The sequence below is a fragment of the Brassica napus genome, chromosome C1 (assembly GCF_020379485.1).
Source record: "Brassica napus cultivar Da-Ae chromosome C1, Da-Ae, whole genome shotgun sequence".
Classification (NCBI taxonomy): Eukaryota; Viridiplantae; Streptophyta; class Magnoliopsida; order Brassicales; family Brassicaceae; genus Brassica; species Brassica napus.
The window spans coordinates 10,724,684-10,752,008 of NC_063444.1; the positions used below are offsets into that span (position 1 = coordinate 10,724,684).

The following is a 27,325-nucleotide window of genomic DNA, read 5'->3' on the forward strand; positions in this document are numbered from 1 at the left end:
TTCACAACTCAGAAGAGGAGACGTTCGAGTACGACTTATGATGCTGGCGTTTGTTCTGCATCAGGAGATGATGTATACTACGACACATACATGAGATTTTGGAAATCAAGTATTTGGGCATGGTTGGATTGCGCTGTACTGTTTTCTATTGTGATTGGCACGACAACACTCCAGATCGAGGTGTGAGAACAGATGCATTTGGTGTTACATCAGTAAATTCGAGGCGAAAGCTGCAATATTATGATCCTTTCATTCTTGCTTTTCAGGCCGATCAGGTAAATAAATGTTAATTATTCAGAATGATTCATCATAATGTGTATTAATTTATAATTTTTCTAAATGTTACAGGTTTGTTATATCAAGTACCCCCGGGTAAGGAACAGAGATGAACCATGGGTTATTGTTACAAGACTCAACCCGAGAGGCCGAGTTCAGGGAAGTTCTGAGCTGGAGTTGGCCTTGTTGTCGATTGCTGGATCCGGCAACTTAAGTGCAGCAGAAGATTTAGCTGGAGTTGGCCTTGTTGTCGATTTAACCGACTTTGGAGAGGAAGCCGTCGTTCACGTAGAGGATGAACCAGTGATCAGAGAGTTTCACCAAGATCCAGATTCAGATTTATCTGGTGATGATGACTCGGAAACAGACTACCATGGATTTTTTTTTATTTTTTTTTTAAGAAATACCGAGAAAATTCCGAGGAACACTTGATATAACCTCTTTCCTCGGATATTAGTTATTTGGTTTATCTAGCAAGGCAAAGCTGAATACGAATTAAAAACTACTCAAAACACAACCAAATAAAACGAAGAAACCATGTAAAAGAAATACGAACTCATAATTAAGAAAGAAAAAAACTAAGTTCAAAATTAACAGAAAATAAGACCATAAAACGTTAGAATAGAAAAGAAAATAAAATAGCGCGGTCGGAAATCAAATGGCAATACTGGCCGGTGATAGCTCCTACTCCTCGTCTCCTGCTCCAGATGTTCCTGCATCGTTGGGTCTCTTGGACCTCTTTCTTACCCTGTGTGTACCACTCGAACCCGAACCAGAGCTGGATGGAGAGTTGTCCCGATGAACTACATCATCCTTTTGGCAACGACACGGCCTGATACGTGAAATGGCAGCCCAGATCTTGTGTAGCATGTCGTTGTTTGTCTTTATGCTCTGATCTCTCCAATGTTGTTGTTGGCGCGAAGTGGCGTTCGGTGGAAGCTCTTGCAGCTTGTACTGGCTGGAGTCTGATGGGAGTAGCTGATGGGGTTGTGAATCATCTGGAATGGCTTGTGCAACTTCTCCTTCTTCATCAACCACGGCCTTGCCTTTGGTCTGATATTTTGGCGTGAAGAAGGATGACTTGTCTACTAGTGCGGTAGTAGGGGGTAGGAACTCAACTGCAGCCTCTGAAAGTAGAGCAGTCAGGCCGATCTGAGGCAGGTGGCAGTAGAGTGTTTTCTTCGCTCGGTCCTGGAATACGTAGACGTAAGGACCATCCCGATCGATCCTCGAGTGGGGACCAGCTATGAACTCCTTACTTACAAGAGAAATGACATCCAGGTAGTTCCAAGCAATGTTGTTCGATCTGTCCAGTGCTACCTGCTGGTTCTCGCAGTCTACACCCACATGTCCAAGGATCCGAGTAATCACTGCACCAAATCCACATGAATTGCTCTTGTATTTGGTTACTTTCCCCTTGTATCCTGCTAAGTTTGCGGCCAGCACCGCTCCCATGTTGAAGGCAGTAGCAGGTGGGAATGTAGAGTTTCCAAATGCCGGTAGCAAATGCCTCACACCTTGGTACAGGAGGCACAACTCCCATTGCGTGACTGATGCGGCTGTGGTTGTCCCGTATAGCAATGAGCCAATGAGGCGTGTGGCATATCTCAGTACTGGGCTCCGGATAAGTGACTCCTTTGCCTGAGAAGATCTATAAACCCCTGTGCCAATCGTTTCCCAGAAGTTCAACAGCTCTGAAGTCCAATAAAGACCAGATGTCCTCTCCCCTGCACTCAATCCAAATAGTCCGCAGAGGTTTGTGAAAGATACTTCATAGTATACTTTCTGCACTATGAATGCCAGAAAACCTTCCTGATGGCTATCATCAGGACGGCTGACGTATGCGGATGCTATGAACTGGCGTACCAACTCCGGATAAGTGGGTTCGTTGAGGTTGCATAGTTGGCCTAGACCCATGTTCTGGAACAGCCCTTCAATGTCTGCTTTGATTCCCAATATTGTCATCGTCTCAGGACATGCTAGTTGTGTAGCCGGAACGGCTACCTTCTTCATGTTGTTGTAGTGGGTGGTATCAGACTTATCCCACTTCTTTGGCCTTTGCTTCTCTCGCTGAGACGAACCCTCTTCTTGTGTGTTCTTCTTTGTTGATATTTTCGTGCGCTTCATTCTCTACAAAATAGAATCATTGCTCTCAACATGGTTATAATCAATTAAGAACTCAAAGCAACATGAAAATGAAAGGCGAAATCGAGTTGTGATTAAAAAAAACCAAATTGAAAAAAATTCTCAATCCCTAAATCATCTCAAATCCTGTTCCAAACTCGTTAATCACAGACAATTGTGTTCTATTCCATGTTTAAATATCTGTTTCATGCATATTTGATCAAGGAATCAACACGGAAATAAGAAATTCACAAAACCCAAAAAATTGCTCAAGAACACGATTTCAGAATGTGGAGATTCGTGGAGTATACCTGTCTTAGGGTGAAAACGAGTGTAGGAATCAGGTAGAGCTCGAAAAATCAAGGGGAATAGAGCCCAAAATTGTTCAAATCGGATGATTATAGAGAGAAAAAGGGGGGGCGAATTATAGGGGAAATCGGAGGGGATGAGAGTTCTGAGGTTTAGATCCAAAAAAGGTCGGGTTTTACCTTATAATTCTGTTTCCCGCACATGCATCGATCGATGCGTTTTTGAACAAATACGGATCGATCGATCACATTCTTACGCTTTGGTCCATCTTAGTGATCGATCGATCCGTTTTTGGACATATATCCATCGATCGATCCGTTTATAAAAAAAACTTACAAGATTTTCCGAGGATATTCTGAGGAACATTTGAGATTCTCGATCGATCGATGGGATAATCTCATCGATCGATCACATTCTTACGCTTTGGTCCATCTTAGTGATCGATCGATGCGTTTTTGGACATATATCCATCGATCGATCCGTTTATAAAAAAACTTACAAGATTTTCCGAGGACATTCCGAGGAACACTTGAGATTCTCGATCGATCGATGGGATAATCTCATCGATCGATCACATTCTTACGGTCCGGTCCATCTTAGTGATCGATCGATGCGTTTTTAGATATATATACATCGATCGATCCGTTTATAAAAAAAAAATTGACGTATTGAAACCCCAAACACTAGTTCCTCGGAATTTCCTCGGAATATTCCGAGGAAATTCCGAGGAAGAAGAGGGTTTCCTCGGAGTTCCCTCGGAATAATCCAAGGAAATTCCGAGGAAATAGGGTTTTTAAACCGAAAACAACGTTTTACGGTTTGAATAACACCTATATAACCCTTATTAAGTGTCTTACGTTCATTATGAAGTCAAATATTTGTTCCTTACCGTATAATTAACACTTTTCCGATTGTATGAACGAAATCCCACAACATAAGAGAAACACTTATACCTTTTAAAGAACGGTAAAGGGAATACTTTCAATTAGTTTTGAAATTTGTTATTTCATGGTTTATGCTCATCTACACAAAGAATCCTCAATGGTATGCATTACAATTGTATAAGAAATGAAATACGACAAAAAAAATTGATGTTTTGAAACCCCAAACACTAGTTCCTCGGTATTTCCTCGGAATATTTTCATTTTACCGGGCAAATATTTCGCGAAAATTGAAATTAGAATTCCGACGGATAATGTCCGTCGGACCCTAGGTTTTATAACCACGAGCCCCTTCTTCTTCCACATTTCTCTCTTCTTCCTCTGCGCGACTCCTCTCTTCTCTCCGGCGATTTCCCCCTGAAATCCGACGATATCTCCGGCGATCTCCCCCTTCTCTTACATAAATCATGTAAGGACCCTATCCTACTCTCTTAGGTTCTATTTGTTAGGTTTTTGTGTAGTTTTGATAGATTTTTGTTAGGGTGATTGGTTAGGATTGTGATTTGGTTGTATAATAGATTGCCTTTAGGGTCTTCGTTAATACCGATCGTTATGAACTAGATTACATTCTTGAGTTGCTCATGTGTAGGGCTCTTGAGTTACTGTTTAATAAAGGTTTTGCTCTTATGGTTGATCCTGTTGTGTTTTAGTTGGATTCTTTTTTTATTACTCTTGACGTTGCTAAGATTCAAGTTACATAAAAACAAAACAATATCCTCCCATAGAAACAATAACCTTGAGTTTGTGGCTGCCATTGTTCATTGTCCACCATAGCATATTCATTCATGTTTTCCCTGTGTCTGATCCTTCTCTCTACAAAAACATAAACACACAAGTCAAGTTACAAAGAAAACAAAATAACCTCATCCCTTGGAAACTATATAACCTTGAGTAGTTCTCAAAATAAAATAAGAACTATAACCTTGAGTTTGTTGTTGCCATTGTCCATTGTCCACCATAGCATTTGCATTCATGTTTTGCATGTGTGTGATCCTTCTCTCTACAGAATCATAAACACACAAGTCAAATTACAAAAAAAACAAAACAATCTCCTTCCTTGGAGACTACGGCAGAAGATAAAAAATGGAAAAATTAAGGGTTATACCTTCAGCTATAGCCTCTTCAGTTTCCACTTCACTGCTTGACCTGCCACGTTTCCCTAGGATTACTCTCTTCTCTTGATATGCTTCTCCTTCTTCCTCAGCATCTAAAACATTGATCTCTTCAATAACTGGTCCACCTGGTAGTCTCGGTTGTGGTGTCTGGTGATGATGATTCTCGATAAACCCTAATGGAGGAGGACGCACTCCTGCAAAAGGGTCCATGGTAGGAGGACCAAACAGGCTGGGCTGAAACATGTTACCACCAAAAGGATGGGTGAACAAAGGGTCAGCAAACGGATCACCATTAGATCCACCAAAAGAGCCACCAAATGGATCACCATTAGATCCACCAAAAGAGTCTCCTCCTAAAACATTAGACATCTCACTCGGAGGTTCATTGTTAGGGGCACCAAAACCATCAAAAGAGTCTCCTCCAAAAACATTAGACATCTGACTCGGGGGACCAGTGTTCGGGCCACCAGATCCACCGAAAGGAGAATCAACGTTGAAAGGATCTCCGCCATCTCCCTCCATCTTCCCCTGGTTACTACACTTAAACACAAATAAATAAAATTCATATGAGAAAGCTCAGATGCAAACAATGAAATTGCATCTTTGAACACAAGATCACATATCTTCAAATAAAACTGGAAAATGCAACTCATCAAAATTCGAGGGAGAACAACAGTGAACCCATAACTCTCAAACAGCATTAGCAGAATCTTAGCAACGTCAAGAGTAATAAAAAAAGAATCCAACTAAAACACAACAGGATCAACCATAAGAGCAAAACCTTTATTAAACAGTAACTCAAGAGCCCTACACATGAGCAACTCAAGAATGTAATCTAGTTCATAACGATCGGTATTAACGAAGACCCTAAAGGCAATCTATTATACAACCAAATCACAATCCTAACCAATCACCTTAACAAAAATCTATCAAAACTACACAAAAACCTAACAAATAGAACCTAAGAGAGTGGGATAGGGTCCTTACATGATTTGTGTAAGAAAAGGGAGAGATCGCCGGAGATATCGTCGGATTTCAGGGGGAAATCGCCGGAGAAAAAAGAGAGGAGTCGCGCAGAGGAAAAAGAAAGAAATGGGGAAGAAGAAGTGGCTCGTGGTTATAAAACCTAGGGTCCGACGGATATTATCCGTCGGAATTCCGTCGGAATTCTAATTTCAATTTTCGCGAAATATTTGCCCGGTAAAATGAAAATATTCCGAGGAAATTCCGACGGATAGTAAATTGAAAGTATAGGTGTTATTCAAACGGCAAAACGTTGTTTTCAGTTTAAAAACCCTATTTCCTCCGAATTTCCTCGGATTATTCCGAGGTAACTCCGAGGAAACCCTCTTCTTCCTCGGAATATCCTCGGAATATTCCGAGTAAATTCCGAGGAACTAGTGTTTAGGGTTTCAAAACGTAATTTTTTTTAAATAAACGCATCGATCGATGCGTTTTTGAACAAAAACAAATCGATCGATTACAAAGATGGACCGGGCCGTAAGATTGTGATCGATCGATGAGAGTATCCCATCGATCGATCGAGAATCTCAATTGTTCCTCGGAATGTCCTCGGTAAATCTTGTATGTTTTTTTAAAAACGCATCGATCGATGCGTTTTTGAACAAAAACAAATCGATCGATTACAAAGATGGACCGGGCCGTAAGATTGTGATCGATCGATGAGAGTATCCCATCGATCGATCGAGAATCTGAATTGTTCCTCGGAATGTCCACGGAAAATCTTGTATGTTTTTTTAAAAACGCATCGATCGATGCGTTTTTGAACAAAAACAAATCGATCGATTACAAAGATGGACCGGGCCGTAAGATTGTGATCGATCGATGAGAGTATCCCATCGATCGATCGAGAATCTCAATTTTTCCTCGGAATGTCCTCGGAAAATCTTGTATGTTTTTTTTAAAACGCATCGATCTATGCGTTTCTGAACAAAAACAAATCGATCGATTACAAAGATGGACCGGGCCGTAAGATTGTGATCGATCGATGCGTTATAGAACAAAAACGCATCGATCGATGTGTGTTCGGAAAACAGAATTATAAGGCAAAACCCGACCTTTTCTGGATCTAAACCTTAGAACTCTCATCCCCTCCGATTTCCCCTATAATTCGCCCCCCCTTTCTCTCTCTATAATCATCCGATTTGAACAATTTTGGGCTCCATTCCACTTGATTTTTCGAGCCCTACCTGATTCCTACACTCGTCTTCACCCTAAGACAGGTATACTCCGCGAATCTCCACATTCTGAAATCCTGTTCTTGAGCAATTTTTTGGGTTTTGTGAATTTCTTATTTCCGTGTTGATTCCTTGATCAAATATGTATGAAACAGATGTTTAAACATGGAATAGAACACAATTGTCTGTGATCAACGAGTTTGGAACAGGATTTGAGATGATTTAGGGATTGAGAATTTTTTTCAATTTGGTTTTTTTTTTATCACAACTCGATTTCGCTTTTCATTTTCATGTTGCTTTGAGTTCTTAATTGATTATAACCATGTTGAGAGCAATGATTCTATTTTGTAGAGAATGAAGCGCACGAAAATGTCAGCAAAGAAGAACACACAAGAAGAGGGTTCGTCTCAGCGAGAGAAGCAAAGGCCAAATAAGTGGGATAAGTCTGATACCACCCACTACAACAACATGAAGAAGGTAGCCGTTCCGGCTACACAACTAGCATGTCCTGAGACGATGACAATATTGGAAATCCAAGCAGACATTGAAGGACTGTTCCAGAACATGGGTCTAGGCCAACTATGCAACCTCAACGAACCCACTTATCCGGAGTTGGTACGCCAGTTCATAGCATCCGCATACGTCACCCGTCCCGATGATAGCCATCAGGAAGGTTTTCTGGCATTCGTAGTGCAGAAAGTATACTATGAGGTATCTTTCACAGACCTCTGCAGACTATTTGGATTGAGTGCAGGGGAGAGGACATCTGGTCTTTATTGGACTTCAGAGCTGTTGAACTTCTGGGAAACGATTGGCACAGGGGTTTATAGATCTTCTCAGGCAAAGGAGTCACTTATCCGGAGCCCAGTACTGAGATATGCCACACGCCTCATTGGCTCATTGCTATACGGGACAACCACAGCCGCATCAGTCACGCAATGGGAGTTGTGCCTCCTGTACCAAGGTGTGAGGCATTTGCTACCGGCATTTGGAAACTCTACATTCCCACCTGCTACTGCCTTCAACATGGGAGCGGTGCTGGCCGCAAACTTAGCAGGATACAAGGGGAAAGTAACCAAAAAAAAGAGCAATGCATGTGGATTTGGTGCAGTGATTACTCGGATCCTTAGACATGTGGGTGTAGACTGCAAGAACCAGGAGGTAGCACTGGACAGATCGAACAACATTGCTTGGAACTACCTGGATGTCATTTCTCTAGTAAGTAAGGAGTTCATAGCTGGTCCCCACTCGAGGATCCATCGGGATGGTCCTTACGTCTACGTATTCCAGGACCGAGCGAAGAAAACACTCTACTGCCACCTACCTCAGATCGGTCTCACTTCTCTACTTTCAGAGGCTGCAGTTGAGTTCCTACCCCCTGCTACCGCACTAGTAGACAAGCCATCCTTCTTCACGCCAAAATATCAGACCAAAGGCAAGGGCGTGGTTGATGAAGAAGGAGAAGATGAGGCTGCACAAGCCATTCCAGATGATTCACAACCCCATCAGCTACTCCATCAGACTCCAGCCAGTACAAGCTGCAAGAGCTTCCACCGAACGCCACTTCGCGCCAGCAACAACATTGGAGAGATCAGAGCATAAAGACAAACAACGACATGCTACACAAGATCTGGGCTGCCATTTCACGTATCAGGCCGTGTCGTTGCCAAAAGGATGATGTAGTTCATCGGGACAACTCTCCATCCACCTCTGGTTCGGGTTCGAGTGGTACACACAGGGTAAGAAAGAGGTCCAAGAGACCCAACGATGCAGGAACATCTGGAGCAGGAGACGAGGAGTAGGAGCTATCACCGGCTATTTTATTTTATTTTCTATTCTAACGTTTTATGGTCTTATTTTCTGTTAATTTTGAACTGAGTTTTTTTTTGGGTTTCTTAATTATGAGTTCGTATTTCTTTTACATGGTTTCTTCGTTTTATTTGGTTGTGTTCTGAGTAGTTTTTAATTCGTATTCAGCTTTGCCTTGCTAGATAAACCAAATAACTATTATCCGAGGAAAGAGGTTATATCAAGTGTTCCTCGGAATTTCCTCGGTATTTCTTTAAAAATAAAAATAAATAAGTTCAATGGTAGTCTGTTTCCGAGTCATCATCACCAGATGAATCTGAATCTGGATCTTCGTGAAACTCTCCAATCACTGGTTCATCCTCTACGTGAACGACGGCTTCCTCTCCAAAGTCGGTTAAATCGACTACAAGGCCAACTCCAGCTAAATCTTCTGCTGCACTTAAGTTGCCGGATGTGCTTGGTTGTAGTGGGTCTTCCAGCTCAGAACTTCCCTGAACTCGGCCTCTCGGGTTGAGTCTTGTAACAGTAACCCATGGATCATCTCTGTTCCTTACCCGGGGGTACTTGATATAACAAACCTGTAACATTTAGAAAAATTATAAATTAATACACATGATGATGAATCATTCTGAATAATTAACATTTAATTACCTGATCGGCCTGAGAAGCAAGAATGAAAGGATCATAATATTGCAGCTTTCGCCTCGAATTTACTGATGTAACACCAAATGCATCTGTTCTCACACCTCGATCTGGGGTGTTGTCGTGCCAATCACAATAGAAAACAGTACAGCGCAATCCAACCATGCCCAAATACTTAATTTCCAAAATCTCATGTATGTGTCCGTAGTATACATCATCTCCTGATGCAGAACAAACGCCAGCATCATAAGTCGTACTCGAACGTCTCCTCTTCTGAGTTGTGAATGCATATCCTCGAGTACAAAATCTCGGATATGACTTCACAACAAAGTTTGGTCCAACGACCATCTCACGTATCCAATCGTCAAATGTTTCACCTCTGGCCAAACCAGCAGACACCTATTAATAGCACATATATATATATTATATCAATAAATGTGAATTAGTATAAATATGTGATAAAATATATTTTAAATTGTTTAAAGCACTCACATAAGTAAACATCCATCCACTAAATTCTCTCTGCTTCATTTCTTCTAGTTCGTCCTCTGTGGCGTATCTATACTCGAACCGCTTTTCTGCCATGAAAATCCTGTATATGATGACAATAATGTAATTAATTAAGATTTAAATTTCAACTTGTTAAAATAAAAATTTGTAAGCTCATTTATTTACCTCTCATATTGAAGAACGTCTTCGCAGTTGGTGAGCAAATATGTTTGCAAATGACTGCGCTCCTGCTCAGTAAGTCGACGGTCCTTTGGTTTTCCGCTAAGTCGTCCAACATCTGTGAAAATGTCTGGAACCGTAACATGATATGCTGCCCGTTCGCCTCTATCATCATGCCGAGCAGGTCTTCTGTTTTTGGTCTGAACTTCTGCTGGAAAGTAGTACTCGGCAAAGTTTGAAGTTTCTTCATTGATCATCTGTGCGACTATAGAACCTTCCACCCTACTTAAATTTTTCACCATCTTCTTCAAATGGAACATATACCGCTCATACAGATACATCCATCTATACTGCACAGGACCACCAAGTTCCAATTCTCTTGCCAGGTGAATAACAAGATGCTCCATAACATCAAAAAATGAGGGAGGAAATATCTTCTCAAGGTTGCACTGAATCACGGCTATGTTAGTCTTCAAATTTTCAATACCTTCAAGAGTCACTGATCTCGTGCATAAATCGCGGAAGAAACCACTTATCCCTGCAATTGCTTCATGAACATTTCGTGGTAATAGTTCCTTGAAGGCGAACGGAAGGAGGCGCTGCATCATTACATGGCAATCGTGGCTTTTCAAGCCAGTAAACTTTCCTTCCTTTCTGTCGATACAGTTACGCAAATTTGATGCGTAACCGTCTGGAAATTCCACATCGTTTGAAATCCAATCAAAGAACGCATTTTTTTCCCGCTGCATCAAGTCGGTATATGGGAAAAGGAGCCCTACCATTTTCATCAACATGAAGTTCTGAACGAGCACATATATCGACTAAATCCAGTCTTGACTTCAAATTATCCTTTGTTTTACCTTGAACATTAAGGATCGTGTTCATGAGATTGTCAAAAAAGTTCTTCTCAATATGCATGACATCTAAATTATGCCTTAGCAGATGATCCTCCCAGTATGGCAGATCCCAGAAAATACTTTTTTTGTGCCAGTTATGTAGTTCTCCAACAGCATCTACCGGAAAACGCTCATGTCCACCGACTTCTGGCGTCCTTTCTGCACCAAAATCTCTTAGTTGTATCTTCAAATCTTTCCCACAAATTTCCGGAGGTGGACTGTCAAACACCCTCTTGTTCTTCGTAAACAAATTCCTACTCCTACGATATGGATGATCAGGTGGTAGGAATCTCCTGTGACAGTCAAACCAACACGTTTTCCTTCCGTGTTTTAGTTGGAAAGCATCAGTGTTATCTTGACAATATGGACATGATAGCCTTCCATGCGTTGTCCATCCAGACAACATACCATATGCTGGAAAATCACTTATTGTCCACATTAGTACTGCCCGCATTTGAAAGTTTTCTTTACACGAAACATCGTATGTTTCAGCACCTTGAGCCCATAGTTGTTGCAACTCATATATTAGTGGCTGAAGAAACACATCAAGTGATCTCTTAGGATGCTCTGGTCCGGGAACGAGAATCGAGAGAAACAAAAACTCTCGTCGCAAGCACAAGTTTGGGGGGAGGTTGTATGGTGTAAGAATGACGGGCCATAGAGAATATTGTCTTCCACTCTTGCCAAACGGACTAAAACCATCAGTACATAATCCAAGGTAGACATTTCTTCTCTCATACGCAAAGTCGGGATACTTTGATTGGAAATGCTTCCACGCTTTTGCATCTGAAGGATGTCTGATCTCACCATCTGTTGAGTGCTCCGCATGCCATCTCATTGGTTGCGCTGTGCGTTCAGACAGATACAACCTCTGCAACCTTTCCGTCAAAGGTAAATACCACATCCTTTTATATGGCACTGGAACTCTTCCACTCGTATCTTTATAACGAGGCTTTCCACAAAATTTGCATGTAACCCGCTGTTCATCCGCCCTCCAATAAATCATGCAGTTGTCGCTGCATACATCTATTACCTGATACGATAAACCAAGACCAGCTACGAGTTTCTGAACCTCGTAGTATGAACCAGGAGCTACATTATCCTCGGGTAGAATACCTTTTACAAAATCAGCAATCGCATCCACACAGTCTTCAGCCAAATTATAATCTGTTTTAATGCCCATCAATCTTGTAGCAGATGATAAAGCTGAATGACCATCTCTGCAACCTTCGTACAATGGTTGCTTTCCAGCATCCAACATATCATAAAATCTCCTAGCTTCTGCATTGGGTAAATCTTCCCCTCTAAAATGATCATTTACCATCTGCTCAGTACCTACACCATAATCTACATCCGTTCTAATTGGTTCTTCTAATCTAACCGCTGGCTGAGGTTCGCTAGTACTACCATGTTCATAATCAGTTTCCCCATGATGATACCAAATTTTGTAACTTCGTGTAAACCCACTCAAATATAGATGAGTCCAAACATCCCACTCTTTAATAACCTTTCTATTTTTACAATTAGAGCAAGGACATCTTAACTTACCTGTTTTTGCTTCCGGTTGTCGGTGAACTAACCCCATGAATTCGGTTATACCTCGTTGGTATTCTTCCGTAAGCAATCTCGTGTTCGGATCCAAATGAGGTCGATCGATCCAAGAACGAAAATAATTTGAAGAAGACATATTTTTTATGAATCAAATTCGTGTGTAAATAGAGTAAGAGGGAGGATGAAGATATGGAGTGAATGAAGAGGAAGAGGAGTGCTTGTTTATATAGATTAAATCATGCCGACATACCGAGGAAATTCCGACGGAATTCCGACGGAATTCCGACGGAAAAGGCTAGTTCGTCGGAATTTCCTCGGAATTTTGTAAAATCCCCCAACGGCTCTCCAACGGCTATAATATTTCCTCGGAATTCATCGGTTTTTTCCGAGGAACACATTGTTCCTCGGAATTTCCTCGGAATATTCCGACGGACTGAGGTTTCCTCGGAATTCCGTCGGTATATTCCGAGGAAATTCCGAGGAACCCCAATTTTGTGTTTCCTCGGAATTTCCTCGGAAATTCATCGGTATATTCCGAGGATTTCATTTTCCGTCGGAATGTCCGTCAGAATATCGCTGTTTTCTTGTAGTGCAAACGAAACAGCAGAGTACCGGTGCTAACTCAAGGAGAAAGATAAATTCATACCTTTGAACAACAAACGATCAGCAGAAGAGAGAGAGAAGAATCCTCTCGAGATGTGTGTTGCAAGTGTGAGACTTTATTCAACCCTTTATGCAGTTTTCACCGAGAGGACGGAATCTACTTGAGATAATTTTCACAAAAGTTGCAATATGATTGGCTGATGGTTACACGTTACGCACACAATTTGCTCTCTAAGATTTTCTTCTAAAAATGGCGCAATTAGATAAGATTATGCAATCTATTATACGTATGAGTTCTATATATTGTTTTGTTGACAATTGTAAGTTTTTGGATATTTTTTTATTACAAAATAGTTGTAGGAAATGTAACTTTGCCATATTGCATCTAAATGCTACTTAATTACTAGAGTCTAATAGGGGTCCAAACCTGTTAAGCCCGTAAATATTTGAGCCCGGCCCGGTCTGATCCGAAAATATTTTAGGTCTAAAATTTAAAGTCTGGTCCGGTCCTTATAGTGTTGTAGGGGCTTTTCGGGCTTTTTGAAAAATAATTAGTTATTGTCACTTTTATCGTTTTAATACATGTGAATTTTCATTAAAAAATCAGTTTCAACTTTTTATTTTAAAATATAAAGTGAGTTTAAACTTTTCTTCTTGATCGAAAATGTTTTATTTTTTCGTATACATTAAAAACATATTATAAACTAACTAAATTTAATAAAATTTAAATAGTCAAATATAAATTTAAACTAAATATATAAGAACAAAATTTATGATAAACATGGTCAAACATTTCAGACTTTGTACGCTGAAAAAAACATGTTATAAAAGAAGAAGGGTCATTTGCAAAATTTAAAATGTGACATTTGTAATGATCAAACAATAAGGTGCATTAACAACTTTCATATTTGTTTATTAGTGTTTGAATCAAAAATATTAAAATAATATATCAATACTAATAATGGTTTTGATTGCAAGAATGATAATATTTAAACTAAAATATAAAGTTTTGGGTTTTCAGGCCGGCCCTAGTCCAAACGGGCTTAGACCCAAAATATCCAAAACCCAAATAGACTTAGCCCGAAAGGCCCAATTTTTTTGGGGCTTATAAAACTAAGTCCAAACCCAGTAACTTTTAGGGTCGGACAGGCTCGGGCCGCGGACTTCAGCCCTAATTGACATGTCTACATACTAACTAGGGGTCGACCGAATTCAAGCCGACTCAAACCAACCAAAATTATATGTCCCAACTATTAGGTTAATGTCTTCATAAATTCAAGCTGTTCGGTTTGGTTCGTTAAAAACTTAACAGAATCAAAAATCAAAATATTTATTTAGTTAGGTAAAATATACTAATAATATTAAGATCTAAGATAGTAAACAATCTGACATATATTTTACTAGTAAATAAATATAAAACACAACTAATTATAAAATAAAAATTTATTATTTTCTTACATTATCATCAAAATCTAAAAACTATATATAATTGTTAAACTAGGTGTTTGAAGATAATAATTTTAAATTATTGATTGTATCTTCTATTTTGATGTTTTTTGTGTTTAAATATGAAAAAGTTAATGACTTAGTGATTAATTGATGATTGTTTTTGTGTTTCAAATTATATATTTTTCAATCAAACTATAACAAAACTAAAATCCAGTTCAATTTAAATGAACCAAACATAAACCGAACCGAATACAAATCAAGATGAACCAAATACAAATTAAGCCGAATTCAGACCGAACATAGACCAAACCAAATTAATTTTGGTTGACTTTGGTTAAAAGTTTGAGTTAATTTGTTCAAAAACCATAAAAGATTGACAAATTAGATAAATACACAAAACATTGTTTTCTGTGGGGGGTAAGATTACCATAGTAACCCTATACTATATTCCCGAAGAAATTAAGATTTTGTCTAGATTTTGTTAAGAAAAGTAAAGATTTTTCATTTTTTCTGGTAAAATATTTACCCTACTTCTCTTCTTCCTCCCCCTTTTCTTTCCAACCTTTCTCTAGAAGCAGCCCCTTTTTCCGATCAGATCTTGGCCCCTCCGGTCGCCGGTGCTCTTGCCGGTACTGGTTTCGTGAGGATTCCTTCGTTTTCTTTCTTTCTTGTTCATGGCCAGAGCTTCATCTTTGAGTTTTAGGGTCTTTCGCTGGCCTAATGTGGCGGTGCTTGCTTGCTGTAGGCGTTTCTAGTTTGTCCAGATGGTAGTTTTGCGGCGGTGGTCATGCATGTCTTGAACTTTAGAGGACGAGATCCGGTTCTAAGCTTCCTCTTGACTGCTCAGTCGCTAGCGACCTCTTGGAGTTCTGAGTGTTTCGACCGATGGTGAAGGGGAAGGCGGTGAGTCGTTATGGTGTGGAGGGCTTGGTGGTGCTTGAACTGCTAGGATCTCCCGTTCGAGGACAACGGTGGGTCTTGAAAGAGGTGGGTCTTGAAAGGGATCTCCGGCAGCGGCTGGATTATATACTAAACATATTAGCCGGATATAGAAGAGTCTGCTAGATATAAGTACAATATTAGCCGAATATAAGTTAAACACATATGAGAAAATGTATAATGAATATATTAGCCAAATATAGTTACAATATAATTACTCTATTGTTTTATTTTCAGGTTAACAAAAAAACTGGCGGATATAGTTACAACCCGGCTAACTCCGATAATAGAATTTATGTTCAACTATAATAAATTTTTTGTTATGGGATACTTTCCTATTTGACTATGTAAACTGAAATATAGCCGGCCAATTACTAAGTTGGCTATGTCTAAGGAAGATATGATCAAAACATTTGTCTTAGGCAGATATGATCAAAACATTTGTTGACCTGAATATATTAGCCAGGTATAACCAGCTACGCTGGTCGTATATAACCATGGTATAGTTCAATTAGAAGTAATCACTTGGGTAACACCGAAGGTTGTGTTGATTGGTTTCACTCGATCAAATGCTCGTGTGGTTTGTATTATGATATTATATCAGCTTCAGATCTATGTTATCATTGTCTTTGTATTTTGGAAACAGTTATCTTAAAGTTTGGCTAAGATGTGGGAGGTTTTTGGATGGTTAAACTTTTATGTAACTGTTTATATATTAAATCAACAACATGTAAACAAGTATGGTTAAACTTCTTATTGGACATGGCAACTTTAAGAAGGAACTAGATCCTCATCCGCCCTTAAAAAAGTTGGGTATATTTTTTGTTTTACATCCTTTTAGAAATTTAATTTTTATATTTGTGTTTTATTTTTTATTTTTTAAATTTAACTTTCATATTTTTGTTTTTCTTTGTAATTATATTTGTGTTTTTCTTTGTAATTATATTTGTGTATAAATCTTAATCAAAATCTATTTTATAAAATAATATCAATTCAAAAGTTGATCCGGCATACGTTCGGTTCTTTGTAATTATATGCCTGTATAGCCGTTGTTTGTAATCATATTTGTTTATTCTAGATCTTGACCCGTGAGTATACTGTTGGTTTGTAATTTTTGGTTTTTATGTTTCTGTAAATATGTAACATTTTTCTGTAATTTTTTCTTATATGTTAAAGAAATTTAATTTATATACATTTATGGTAAGTAAGAATAAGAATGAACGAAAGGCATTCCTCGGGCTTATAGTAGGGTTATCCTAACATAGTGGTAAATGTATATTAACTGAAAAACATAGAGTTATATACGTAGGGTTAAAAAAAATTTACTTGTTGATAACCACCCAAATGTATTTGTTATTGTTTAAATAAAATTAAATACAGTTATGTAAAGAGAATAATAAGTGGCTCATTAAATAAATGGAATAAATAATTGGACATAACATTTATCAATATTTACTAAAGCGGATCAATCCATTTTTAGTCTATTTACTTGAAATTTGTTTTGATATTTTTTAATAAAATAAAATTAATTTATTAGTTTAACTTGGTTTATATTTAATAAATGTTTTGTATATTTGATCTATTAACCCGTGAAAACTACAATTGTGAAAACATAAATAATTATCTGGTACACTATAAAAGTGAGATATTATAAATATTAACTAACTTTAGATATTTTTTATTAAAAATAGATAATAATTTTAATTGTGGCCATGTTAAATTAAACGAATAGTTTAAATTCAATTAAATCATATATATTGATCTAAACTTGAAATATTGGTCGTTTGTTGTTAAAAAAAAAAGTACAGATAATGGTTACATTAAATATTTGGTAGGTTAATTATAAAACCAAAAACATGAACCAATGAAGTAAATATCATAAATAGAAGAATTTGCCGTAATATTCCGTGGATGATAAATACCATGGTCCCAATTTCAAAACAAAAACATTATACCATGGGTCTCTCAAACTTACAGTGGCCTTCTCTGACGACGAAGAGTGTCGTAAAACTTAGCATTAGAATTTAGTTGTAACTTGTAACTGTCTACTATTATATGTTAGTGAAGCATATATTAATAATTTATTTTTACACGTTCAAATACATCTGATAACCGTATAAGAGGAGTCCGGAATGTTGAAACTTAAAAGGGAAGTTACAAAATATTTAGATTTTCAATTGGTAATTTAAATATAGGTCTAATGGCTTAAAGCATAATAAATAATATTCTAAATAACGATAAAGATAAAAGAAATAATAGTTGAACTATACTTTTATCAATGGATCACACTACTATTTTAATAGAATAGATACAGTGACGACTACACAAAAATGAGCACGTGAGTGAAAGGAAGTACATAAATATTGATCCTGACATTCAACAAATTTAATTAAAAATGTTGACCGGTCGTTTCATACATTTCAAACGCATAGATTAGCAGTGTAGCTACAAAGACACGGGTGATTTTAACCACCGAGCAGCAACTTTAACCTGGCATATAAACTCTAAATTCTTTAGATTTCAAAGCAATATTAATACATTTTTAGTTCATGGATAACAAATAGCTCCGCTGGATCTAGTCGTTTATAAGACAAGCTTAATTACATGTAACAAATTACATGATTAATTCATTTTAGAGCAGGGATAATATAATTTGTGTGAATAAAGAAGTATATAGCTTGACTTATCATAGATTTCATGATTAATGAAATTATGAACCAAACTCCAGTTGTGGAATCTTATAAGACAAGCTTCCTATTCTGAAGTGAGCAAACACGAGCAAACATAAATTTGAACAGATATATCTCCCAAACTTCATGCTTTTTGGCGACCTTAAAAAAAGAACTGCCGTGAAATGATATATCTCACAAATCTTCTGGAAAATGTTGGCAACTCTGCAGTATCGACGAACTTCCCAAATGGAGACACACGCAGAGCCTCTACTTCATCAACTTCAAGAGTGTTTATGATTCTCTGAAGTGCACACGGTTTGTGGTACCGAGTCACTCAGATTCCCACCGGTTCATCACCCTACGCAAAGCTTTTCTTAGGTAAAGAAAGCATATTTGCTTTGTTCTTAATCCACATTACAAGACATCCTCTAGAACCCTAAACAAAGCCCATGCCCATAAGAGCATCTCCAACCCCCCCCCTCTATACACTATAATAGAGGTAAAAGTATTTTTTCTCATCTCTATTTTCACCTCTAAAATAGAGAGATTGCTATTTTTTCCTCTAACATTCCTCTATTATAGATTATAGACTCATATTTTTTTTATTTTCAAAATAGTCCTTTAACTTTCAAAGTTTTATAGTTTATAATCAAAATAATTATATTTATAGATAAATACAGATTTTGTAAGAGTATAATAACATTTTTTATTTACATAATAGCCTTTTAACAAAACTTTAGTTAAAAAAAAATTCATAAGTTTATGAAAATATTTTAAAAGTTAAACAAAATGTATCTTTTGTAAAATTAAAATAGAATCTTTTGAGAATATTCCTTTATAGAGGCAAAAATAGAGAAATACATCGGAAAGAAACTTATCTGTATTTTAGATTGTACCAACCATGGCGGCAATTGATTCGTTATCACCAAAAAAAGTCAGGAAATTTAAATTAGATCATCGATCAAAACTCAATAAAGTTGCCAACTTTGAGATAAATTTCAAAAACCCAGAAACGCAAGATCTAATTAGGTCAAAGAAATCATCTTTACCTGGAAAAAAACTCTTCCAAGAACTTCCACACGACCCAGACACACCGCATGAATGTACAGTCTTGAACTGGTCAATACCAAGCTTCTTGTTGATAAACCCAACCTTGAAGTAGATTGAATCCGTGGAAGGTAGATCGACCTTGATCTCATCGACATCCACCCAAATAAAAAGCCGCTTCACCTGAATACCCTCGAGCTTGGTGACGGAGCCGTAGCTAATGCGTCTGGATACGGAAGTAGTCGGATTCTATGTCGCAGGGCTTGGGTAAGTAGATCTACACCGATGATCATATGATTCGGAGCCACATGCAGCAGATCCATCGAGAAGACAACAAGATTAAAAGAAAGCATCCTCAAACATATACATCTCTCGGACTGCCAAACACAGATCGGAGGTTGAAAGATAGAGAGAAGGGGGAGAAGAGAAAGAATGAGAGGAGACCCCGTATATTTTTTTTTTTCGTAAAAGTAGAAATATTAAGGTTAGAATCTATGCCAAAAAAAAGGTTAGACTCATATATGGAATAGGGGTAAAATGGTCATAAACATTAATGACTTAAACTAAGAAAATGTTGTATGTGTATTCATCTAATTTCCCTATAATCCTTGTGTGTAGAATGCAATTACTCAAAAAAAAATTTAGAACCAAACAAACCAAATCCAAATTTAAACCAAAATGCGTATCCAAAATAATTTAAGAATATTTATTGTTTTCGATTAAGTGGTGTTTGTATGTAAAATATATATAATATTATTTGGTATTTAGTATCAAACAATATAATTTTTATTGGTTGAGTTATGTAGTTATTGATGTTCTTATGTAAATGGAGATAAATAGAATAAACATTAGTGGTATCTTAATCAGTACGCAAAACCTTTAAACATCATTACTTTGAGAATAATTGTTTGCACAACAAGAAAAATAATTTGATGAAATAGACTAGAAATCGTTTTAAAATGAGCATGAATCCCAATTATGTACGGAGTGCAAAAAGTTCGAGTATTTTTTTTACACAAAGAATCAAATTCCATAAAAGAAGCACTGATCTTTAATACACAAAGACATATCAATGATACATACACAAAGCAGAAACCCATTTCCAAAAGTTTGAAGCTTAGCGTCATAGAGACTGAAGCGGCTCAGACTCCTCGGACCTGCTCGTGAAGTCTAACCCTCGAAGTGCTGGCATCCTCTACATATCGTCTTCTGTGTACAATGGCACGAACCAATACAGTTTATCCTTTCCAAAAACCTGATCCAGCAAAACAAACAAACTTACTTTTAAAAAAAGAAGCTTTGATTGTGTTTATGTCTAAGATTAGTAACGGGAAACTTCTTCTACTAACTTCAAAGAATCTACCATAAAAGCATGTGAGATGAAGATAAAAACCTGTTCAAAGTTTTGCTTACGACCAAGGTTATAAGGAGAGTTAGGAGCTGTATGTTTCTCATACGCCTGAGATCAAACACCATTACTTTAGTCAGTAAGTTTATTGCCATTAACCTTTTTGAGTTCAGTTAACAGCAAACCCAAAAGTGAGAGTTTGTTTTTACCTCAATAGTTGTGGTGTTACGGATGACCAACATTATGTGCATGATTAGGAAGCCTAGGACACTTAGCGCAAATGTTATGTTCAATACTGGAAAAGCAAGAAAGGTAAGATTATGAAATAGACAAGAAAACACACACAAAAAAATAAAGATATTGAGATATACATATGTGTGTGTGTCTTTGAACTCACCAAATGCAACAAAAGTGGCTGCTAGGCTTCCTGGTGAAACGGTGACATCACTGTCTCCATCGGTAAAGAATACGAGGAAAACAGGAAACAGTGATATTGCAACCACCGTTGTCTCAAGAAATGTGTAAAACTGCATTTTTTGACATAGCATTAGGCCAACACACAATGTCATTAGCAGAAGAGTTAATGTAAGTTCCTTTTGACATACCAAGAAAAGGAGAAAAGACTTGTAGTTCTTTGCCCCAACACAATTAACAACCCAAACACAGTGATGGTCCATCTTTAGAATGCATCTTCCACCTAAAACCACAAGATGAAACCTTTTGCTCACCAACTAAATACACTATCTGGATTCGAATTAAAAAGAGAGTCACAGGTCAAAGAGACTTACAGACAGAACAATGGTGAGAACGAGGGGGTTTATATTGATTGCACTTCCGGCAGTATCTTACAATATGAGAGGAGGAATCTCCAACCGTAAGTGATGAGTACTCTTGGTTTCCGTCGCTTTTCTCTATGTCTAGCTCCGGTCTCCATCCCGGTGGAACACCACCAGGGTCCGTCACAACAACAGAGAAATAACTCCACAATAACATTATAAGCTGCACAGTAACAAAACCAGTAAATAATCATCACAAAGGCACTCCTTCACTTCTTCTTTCTATCGCTTAAGAAGTCTCTGAGTTCTAAAATGTAAATAAATCTATAACAAGATACAATAAAGGTGACTACTTTATTGCTTATACTCGTACCCATCAATAACTTCACTATCTTATTCGTTTCCTAATTCAATTTCGATTTGTATTTGTAAATCAACAAGCTAGGGTTACAAAAGATTCAATTTTTGATCTCGAAGCGATGGGAGTTAATAATACCAGAAAGTGAAAGAGCGCTAAGACGAGAAGAGCAAGTAGTGAATCGAAACCACCGAGGAACAGAGAAGGTCCGTAATTCGCGACGACGAGGGCGTAGTATGTGAATCCGATGATCCCGATTACGACTAGGATCATGATCGAGCCCAACGCGCGAAGTGCTGTGCAGTACTTGAACACGTTCCACGCCATTGCTCTCGACGAGGGGATTTCTAACTCGAAAGATTGAGAAATTTGAGTAGAGAATCGAGCTGGAAAAACCGAGGATAGTTTTCTCTGGATTCCTTTCTCTCTTACACTAAGACCATGTTTATCCCTGGGTCCTTAGTGGATTTTTAAACAAAATAACACATTTAATTAAATCAAAACACAATAAAGATGCGCTTACCATCTTTAACTAAGGTTTTTTTAGACCGGTTTTGAGTGAGTTTTTCCACCACGTGTCAGCGGGAAAGCGCACAAGAATTTTTTTTTCTTTTTTTCTTCTTTTTTTTTTTCTTTTTTTTTTCTCTCTTTTGTTTTTCCTCGTCTTCTTCGTCGAAAGTCTTCTCAACTCTCCGGTTCTGGTTAACGTCGTGCAAGAATACGTGAGTGATTCCAGGCTTCTTCCTGTTCCTAGCCATAACCGCCGCCGAGTAAATCGCCGCCATTCTTCCCGGAGCTTCGGCGGCGAAGTAACCGCTGAAGGAGATCGACTGATCGAGATCTCGTGGATGTTTCTGTTGATTGGCTCCACTATAATCTTAGAGAGGCTGATATAAAGGTAAACAACTTTTTTTTTTGCTGTAATGGATTACTATGATTGTAATTTTCACAATTCTTCAAGACTTTGTCGTCTCCAATGATTCTTACTCTTATTGTAAGATGCTTCTTTGTCTGGTCAGGTGTTGGATGCCTCATGGTACATGCCACATGAGCAAAGAAATACAATCCAAGAGTATCAGGTGAGGACTATGTACATTTTGTAGATAATTAGATAAATAAACTTTTGATCTGGATGAGCGCTATGAAACTTTTATTTCTAACTTGTTGACCATCACCATTATGATTTATGTCCGAGTGAAATCTTATAAGAAATGTTGTGAACTTAAATTGATTGTTAGTGTCTTTTTCTCTTTAGAACTTTCCCATTTTGTATTGCTTCTGGTTTTGAGCTTCTATGTGTCTTATGAATGCACAACCATGAACCAACCCCCAATACTTTTTTGTAAATTATTTGAATCACATGTGACAATTACCACACATGCTACCGTCTGAGGAAGCTTTTGCTGCTGCTTGTTCTGCTCTTGGAATCGAGAACAAAGATGGAGTGGTTGTGTATGATGGAAAGGGCATCTTTAGCGCAGCTCGTGTTTGGTGGTGGGTTACAGATCTAATGTCCCTAAGCTTTTTGCCTTTGCTAAATACTTTTTTTTGAGGTGTTATCAAATCAATGAACACTTGTTTTTATCAAAACAGGATGTTTAGAGTCTTTGGGCATGAAAGTGTTTGGGTTCTTGATGGAGGCTTACCGAAATGGCGTGCTTCAGGCTATGAGGTTGAATCTAGTGCTTATGCCATTTTGAAATCCAATGCTGCAAGTGAGGCTGCAGAGAAAGTTTATCAAGGACAACCAGTAAGTTTGTTTATTCATATTTTCATGTTCTGTTTTAGTGGTTTAGGTTTGTGTTGTTGTTGTTCTTTGTCATGTTTTAGTTGTTTAAGAAGAATGTTCTGTAATGGAATTAATGGAGTTAATGTAGTTCTTGTTATGTTTAAAATGTTCTGTGTTTCACCTTTACCGGTTTTTATCTGAGTATGGTCAGGTCTTACCTCTCTTTTTACTGCCTTTCAGAAGCATATGTAATATGAATATGATGACTGCATGTGTAAGTGATCATATCATGTAAAAACCTCGTTCTTTTGGTTTCTCTTGCTGTCATAAATATGAACCAAATTACATGATAAACTCTTGCTGACCGAGAAGTTTTGCTTTGAATTCATTTGATAGGTCCAACACTAGGATCTCATAAAAAGTTAATTTTTTTTTTAAGAAACCCAAATTAAGAAACTACCATTGTAGCACAAAAATTATGTGATTCTTAACCAAGATCCTTAGCTAAAATTTAATAGTTAAATATTCATTAAAGTGTACTTAAAAAAACTTATGGGTTTCTAGGGATAATCATGCTCTAAAGTCCTAATCTCTCTTTACTTTGGTTTTTTTATGGGCAGACAAATAGGCTTGTGGGGACTAAAAGAAAGTAAAGTAATTTCATTACACGCATTGGTTAAACTAAACCGGGTCTCCTGAATCACCCAAAAGCCATAACCAATCCGAATTATTTTATTTTATTTTATAAAAAAAAAAAATAAGAAATTTACTCGTTTTATATTACTGATTTGTTACCCCCAAATAGAGACAGACACAAGTCTCTCTTCATGAGAAGTAGTGAAGCCTCGCATAATCTCATACGGATAGACCTATTTATAGATAGATAACACCAACACATATATTAATTGTGGAAAATAAATAACACCAACACAATCCCCTTAAACCTATATGGGCTATATATATGTGATCATATACAATTCATTTAAACTTATCGATAGGTTGAAACTTTCAACCCTCTTCGGATTTATTACTAACCAATTTCTTTTGACAAAAGGGCTTCATTACTAATCATATTTCCTTCCTCCCTTCTGATCAGCTTCCTCCTTAATCTACCATGTATCATCAAACAAACAAAATATTGATAAAAGACCATATATATATGAGGCTATATAAGAAACAAAGAGTAGAATCTGAGTTTGAGAAGAATATTAAACCTGCTGAAGAAGCTTCTTATGGACTCGATAGCCCTAGTGATAGAAAAATTTATAATAAACAAAATTTGTCATTGTCATCAAAGATTTATAGTTCGAATAAACGAAGGAACAAGAGTTTCCTTTACGTGAAATTTGATTCGTACTCACTTTGTCAGTTCCATAGATATAGTCGCAATAAGTAAAAACTGAAGCAAAGTTGCTCTGACTTTTTCCTCCAACGTAGTGATGATAATCATGATACTCAGCTCCACCGTAGAATGGAACCATTTTTGTCAGAGTCCATGGAAGATCATATCTGAAAACAAATACAACAATTTCAAATGGTAACACGATTATTAAACCGTTATTATGATTTATTAGGAAAGTAATGTAAACGCAAAACAGAACTATGATTTGGATGTTCAGTTTACCCGCTGTGAGTTTCTATGGCCTCCATTTGACGTAAGCTTATCCATAACCAAAAGGTCATAATGTGGCCAGGTGCAATCGCCGGTCCAAGAAACGTCGGGATCCCAAGAAGCAGGACCTCGGCCCAGTGTGCATACGGCGATGCATATCCGATTGGAGATGTGTACTCGTGATGGACTCGATGTATCTTCTCATAACCCCATTTGCAATGCAACCATCTATGGATCCAGTAGTTAGTGTAATCTTCTATCAAGAAGTAAACCACTAATTGTGCTACTATCTCCATTAACGATGGTAATGGCAATCCACTTCGAATCCCAGCCATCTGTAATTAACACACAGATATGTTTCTAGTACATTTCAAGATCACAAGGTTTTTGCGTTTAAATGTTCAATTTGCAAATTTAAATAACTCTAACACAAAATATGTTGCAATACAAACACTTTAAATAGGAAAATATTTTTTTTTCTATATAAAATATTGGATTTCTCTTTTAAATTTTTCTAAAAAAAAGACTCAAATTAAACGCTTACAAAGTTAATAACACGTTCACAAAAAATATATATTAAAAAAAAATCAATAAGTAACCTGGATGGAAGGATAAGTAACGAATTGCAACGTGCCGACTACACGAAGGAACAGCTTCATAACCTCTTTATAACACAGAAACATATCAGACAACGAATACTTCACCTTCGGCTGAATCTTGAACCGCTCGAACCAGCCAGTCAATTCAACAAACACAAAAGGGAGAGGAGCGAGAGAAAAGACGAGAAAGAGTACTAAAATGGTGTGGCAATAGACATGGAAATCAGATTTGGTAGCTGAGTAATCGAACCAAACCGTCTCGAACAAAGTCAGGTTCCGTCCTAAAGCTACGGACGCGTCTTGGACGGTTGGGTAAGGGATCATACTTTGAGAGTTAGTCTGGACTTGTCTGTTTTATCACTTGTATGTATATACTTTGTGAAGTATATATATAGACAGATATAAAAAAAAAAATTATTTATCGTTGATCCGATCAGTCACCACAGTAAAAATACATTTAATATTACAGCATGGATTTTTTTTCTAGAGGACCATAACCGAAGTATATATATAAGGATAGCAGAAAAAGAGTTCGAAGTAGAGTAAGTATGAAACTAAACGAGGGTTTTGGATGAAAGATGTACTTGCTTATATTATCGTTGATACACTTACATATAAAGGAGAGTTAGTTACAGGTAATTAAGATATTCCTAGATTACAGGGTATTTACATAATATCATAAGAATATCTGAGTATATTCTTTCACCCTCCCTCAGTTGAAGCGTCTAAACGTTTGACGGTTAAACTGTTACAGAATGAGACGAACAACGATGAAGGAAGTCCCTTAGTGAAGATATCAGCGTATTGGAATGCTGAAGGGACGTGTAGTACTTTCACCTCACCGATTGCCACATTCTCTCTAACGAAATGAATGTCCAATTCGACGTGTTCGGTGCGTTGATGTTTTACCGGATTGGACGACAAGTAGACAGAGCTTATGTTGTCGCAGAAAATCAGAGTGGCGCGCGAGAGTGGATGATGAAGTTCGAGAAGTAGGTTTCGGAGCAAGCATGATTCAGCTACTGCATTAGCCACGCCTCGATACTTTGCTTCTGCGCTGGAGCGTGAGACTGTAGGCTGTCGTTTCGACGACCACGAGATGAGGTTCTCCCCTGGTGTTGATCTTTGTGTGTCCGGACATCCAGCCCAGTCAGCGTCAGAGTAAGCAGTGAGGGATCTTTGTTTCGACTTGTACATCTGCAGGCCATGATCCTGTGTACCTTGTACATAGTGAATGATTCTCTTAAGGACTGTTAGGTGAGCTTCTCGAGGATCATGCATAAAGAGACAAACTTGTTGTACCGCATATGCTATGTCTGGTCTGGTGAAGGTGAGATACTGTAAAGCGTCTGCGAGACTGCGATATCGTGTTGGGTCTGTAATACGATCACTTGTATCAGCGGCGAGCTTGGCATGTACATCAGCTGGTGTAGAAAGAGGTTTACAAGATGTCATTCATGCGCGGGCTATGATGCCGGCTGCGTACTGCTTCTGGGAGAGAAAGAGTCTTTGGTTGTTGTAATCTACCTTGATGCCCAAGAAATATCACAGTCGACCCATGTTTGACATTGAAATTTTTTTTGTAGACTGGTTGTGATGTGGTCAAGTAGCTTAGCGTTTGAACCTGTCGAGATGATATTGTCGACATACAAGAGAAGGTAAA

The 27,325-nt window shown here is 37.8% G+C and overlaps 3 protein-coding genes and 1 long non-coding RNA gene across 5 annotated transcripts; 1 reads left to right on the plus strand and 3 right to left on the minus strand.

The window, feature by feature from the left end:
• Window positions 1-4,146: 4,146 nt before the first annotated feature.
• Window positions 4,147-5,716, minus strand: LOC106375128. The gene is made up of 3 exons (XM_022693934.2): window positions 4,756-5,716; window positions 4,573-4,650; window positions 4,147-4,463 (listed from the first exon to the last, which is right to left on the minus strand). Exons 1-3 carry the CDS (start codon window positions 5,285-5,287, stop codon window positions 4,339-4,341), a joined length of 735 nt encoding a protein of 244 aa, XP_022549655.1. The 5' UTR covers window positions 5,288-5,716; the 3' UTR covers window positions 4,147-4,338.
• Window positions 5,717-20,189: 14,473 nt separating this feature from the next.
• Window positions 20,190-22,232, minus strand: LOC106375732 (probable protein S-acyltransferase 13). The gene is made up of 7 exons (XM_013815720.3): window positions 21,861-22,232; window positions 21,377-21,587; window positions 21,194-21,285; window positions 20,986-21,115; window positions 20,798-20,883; window positions 20,634-20,699; window positions 20,190-20,495 (listed from the first exon to the last, which is right to left on the minus strand). The coding sequence occupies exons 1-7, from the start codon at window positions 22,047-22,049 to the stop codon at window positions 20,436-20,438; spliced, it is 834 nt and encodes a 277-aa protein (XP_013671174.1). The 5' UTR covers window positions 22,050-22,232; the 3' UTR covers window positions 20,190-20,435.
• An 84-nt stretch (window positions 22,233-22,316) lies between these two features.
• Window positions 22,317-23,617, plus strand: LOC106375733. Its single transcript, XR_001275332.3, has 3 exons — window positions 22,317-22,620; window positions 22,742-23,216; window positions 23,316-23,617. It is a non-coding gene; the product is annotated as an uncharacterized LOC106375733 (long non-coding RNA).
• Window positions 23,618-23,738: 121 nt separating this feature from the next.
• Window positions 23,739-26,156, minus strand: LOC106375731 (methylsterol monooxygenase 1-3-like). 2 transcript variants are annotated; one of them, XM_048745642.1, is made up of 6 exons: window positions 25,663-26,156; window positions 25,076-25,398; window positions 24,813-24,960; window positions 24,666-24,698; window positions 24,487-24,560; window positions 23,739-24,320 (listed from the first exon to the last, which is right to left on the minus strand). In XM_048745642.1, the coding sequence occupies exons 1-5, from the start codon at window positions 25,984-25,986 to the stop codon at window positions 24,516-24,518; spliced, it is 873 nt and encodes a 290-aa protein (XP_048601599.1). In that variant the 5' UTR covers window positions 25,987-26,156; the 3' UTR covers window positions 23,739-24,320; window positions 24,487-24,515. The 2 variants fall into 2 exon arrangements, with proteins under 2 accessions (XP_048601599.1, XP_022550404.1); XM_022694683.2 differs by lacking the exon at window positions 23,739-24,320 and having other exon boundaries at window positions 24,330-24,560; window positions 25,663-26,154.
• Between the last annotated feature and the right edge of the window lie 1,169 nt (window positions 26,157-27,325).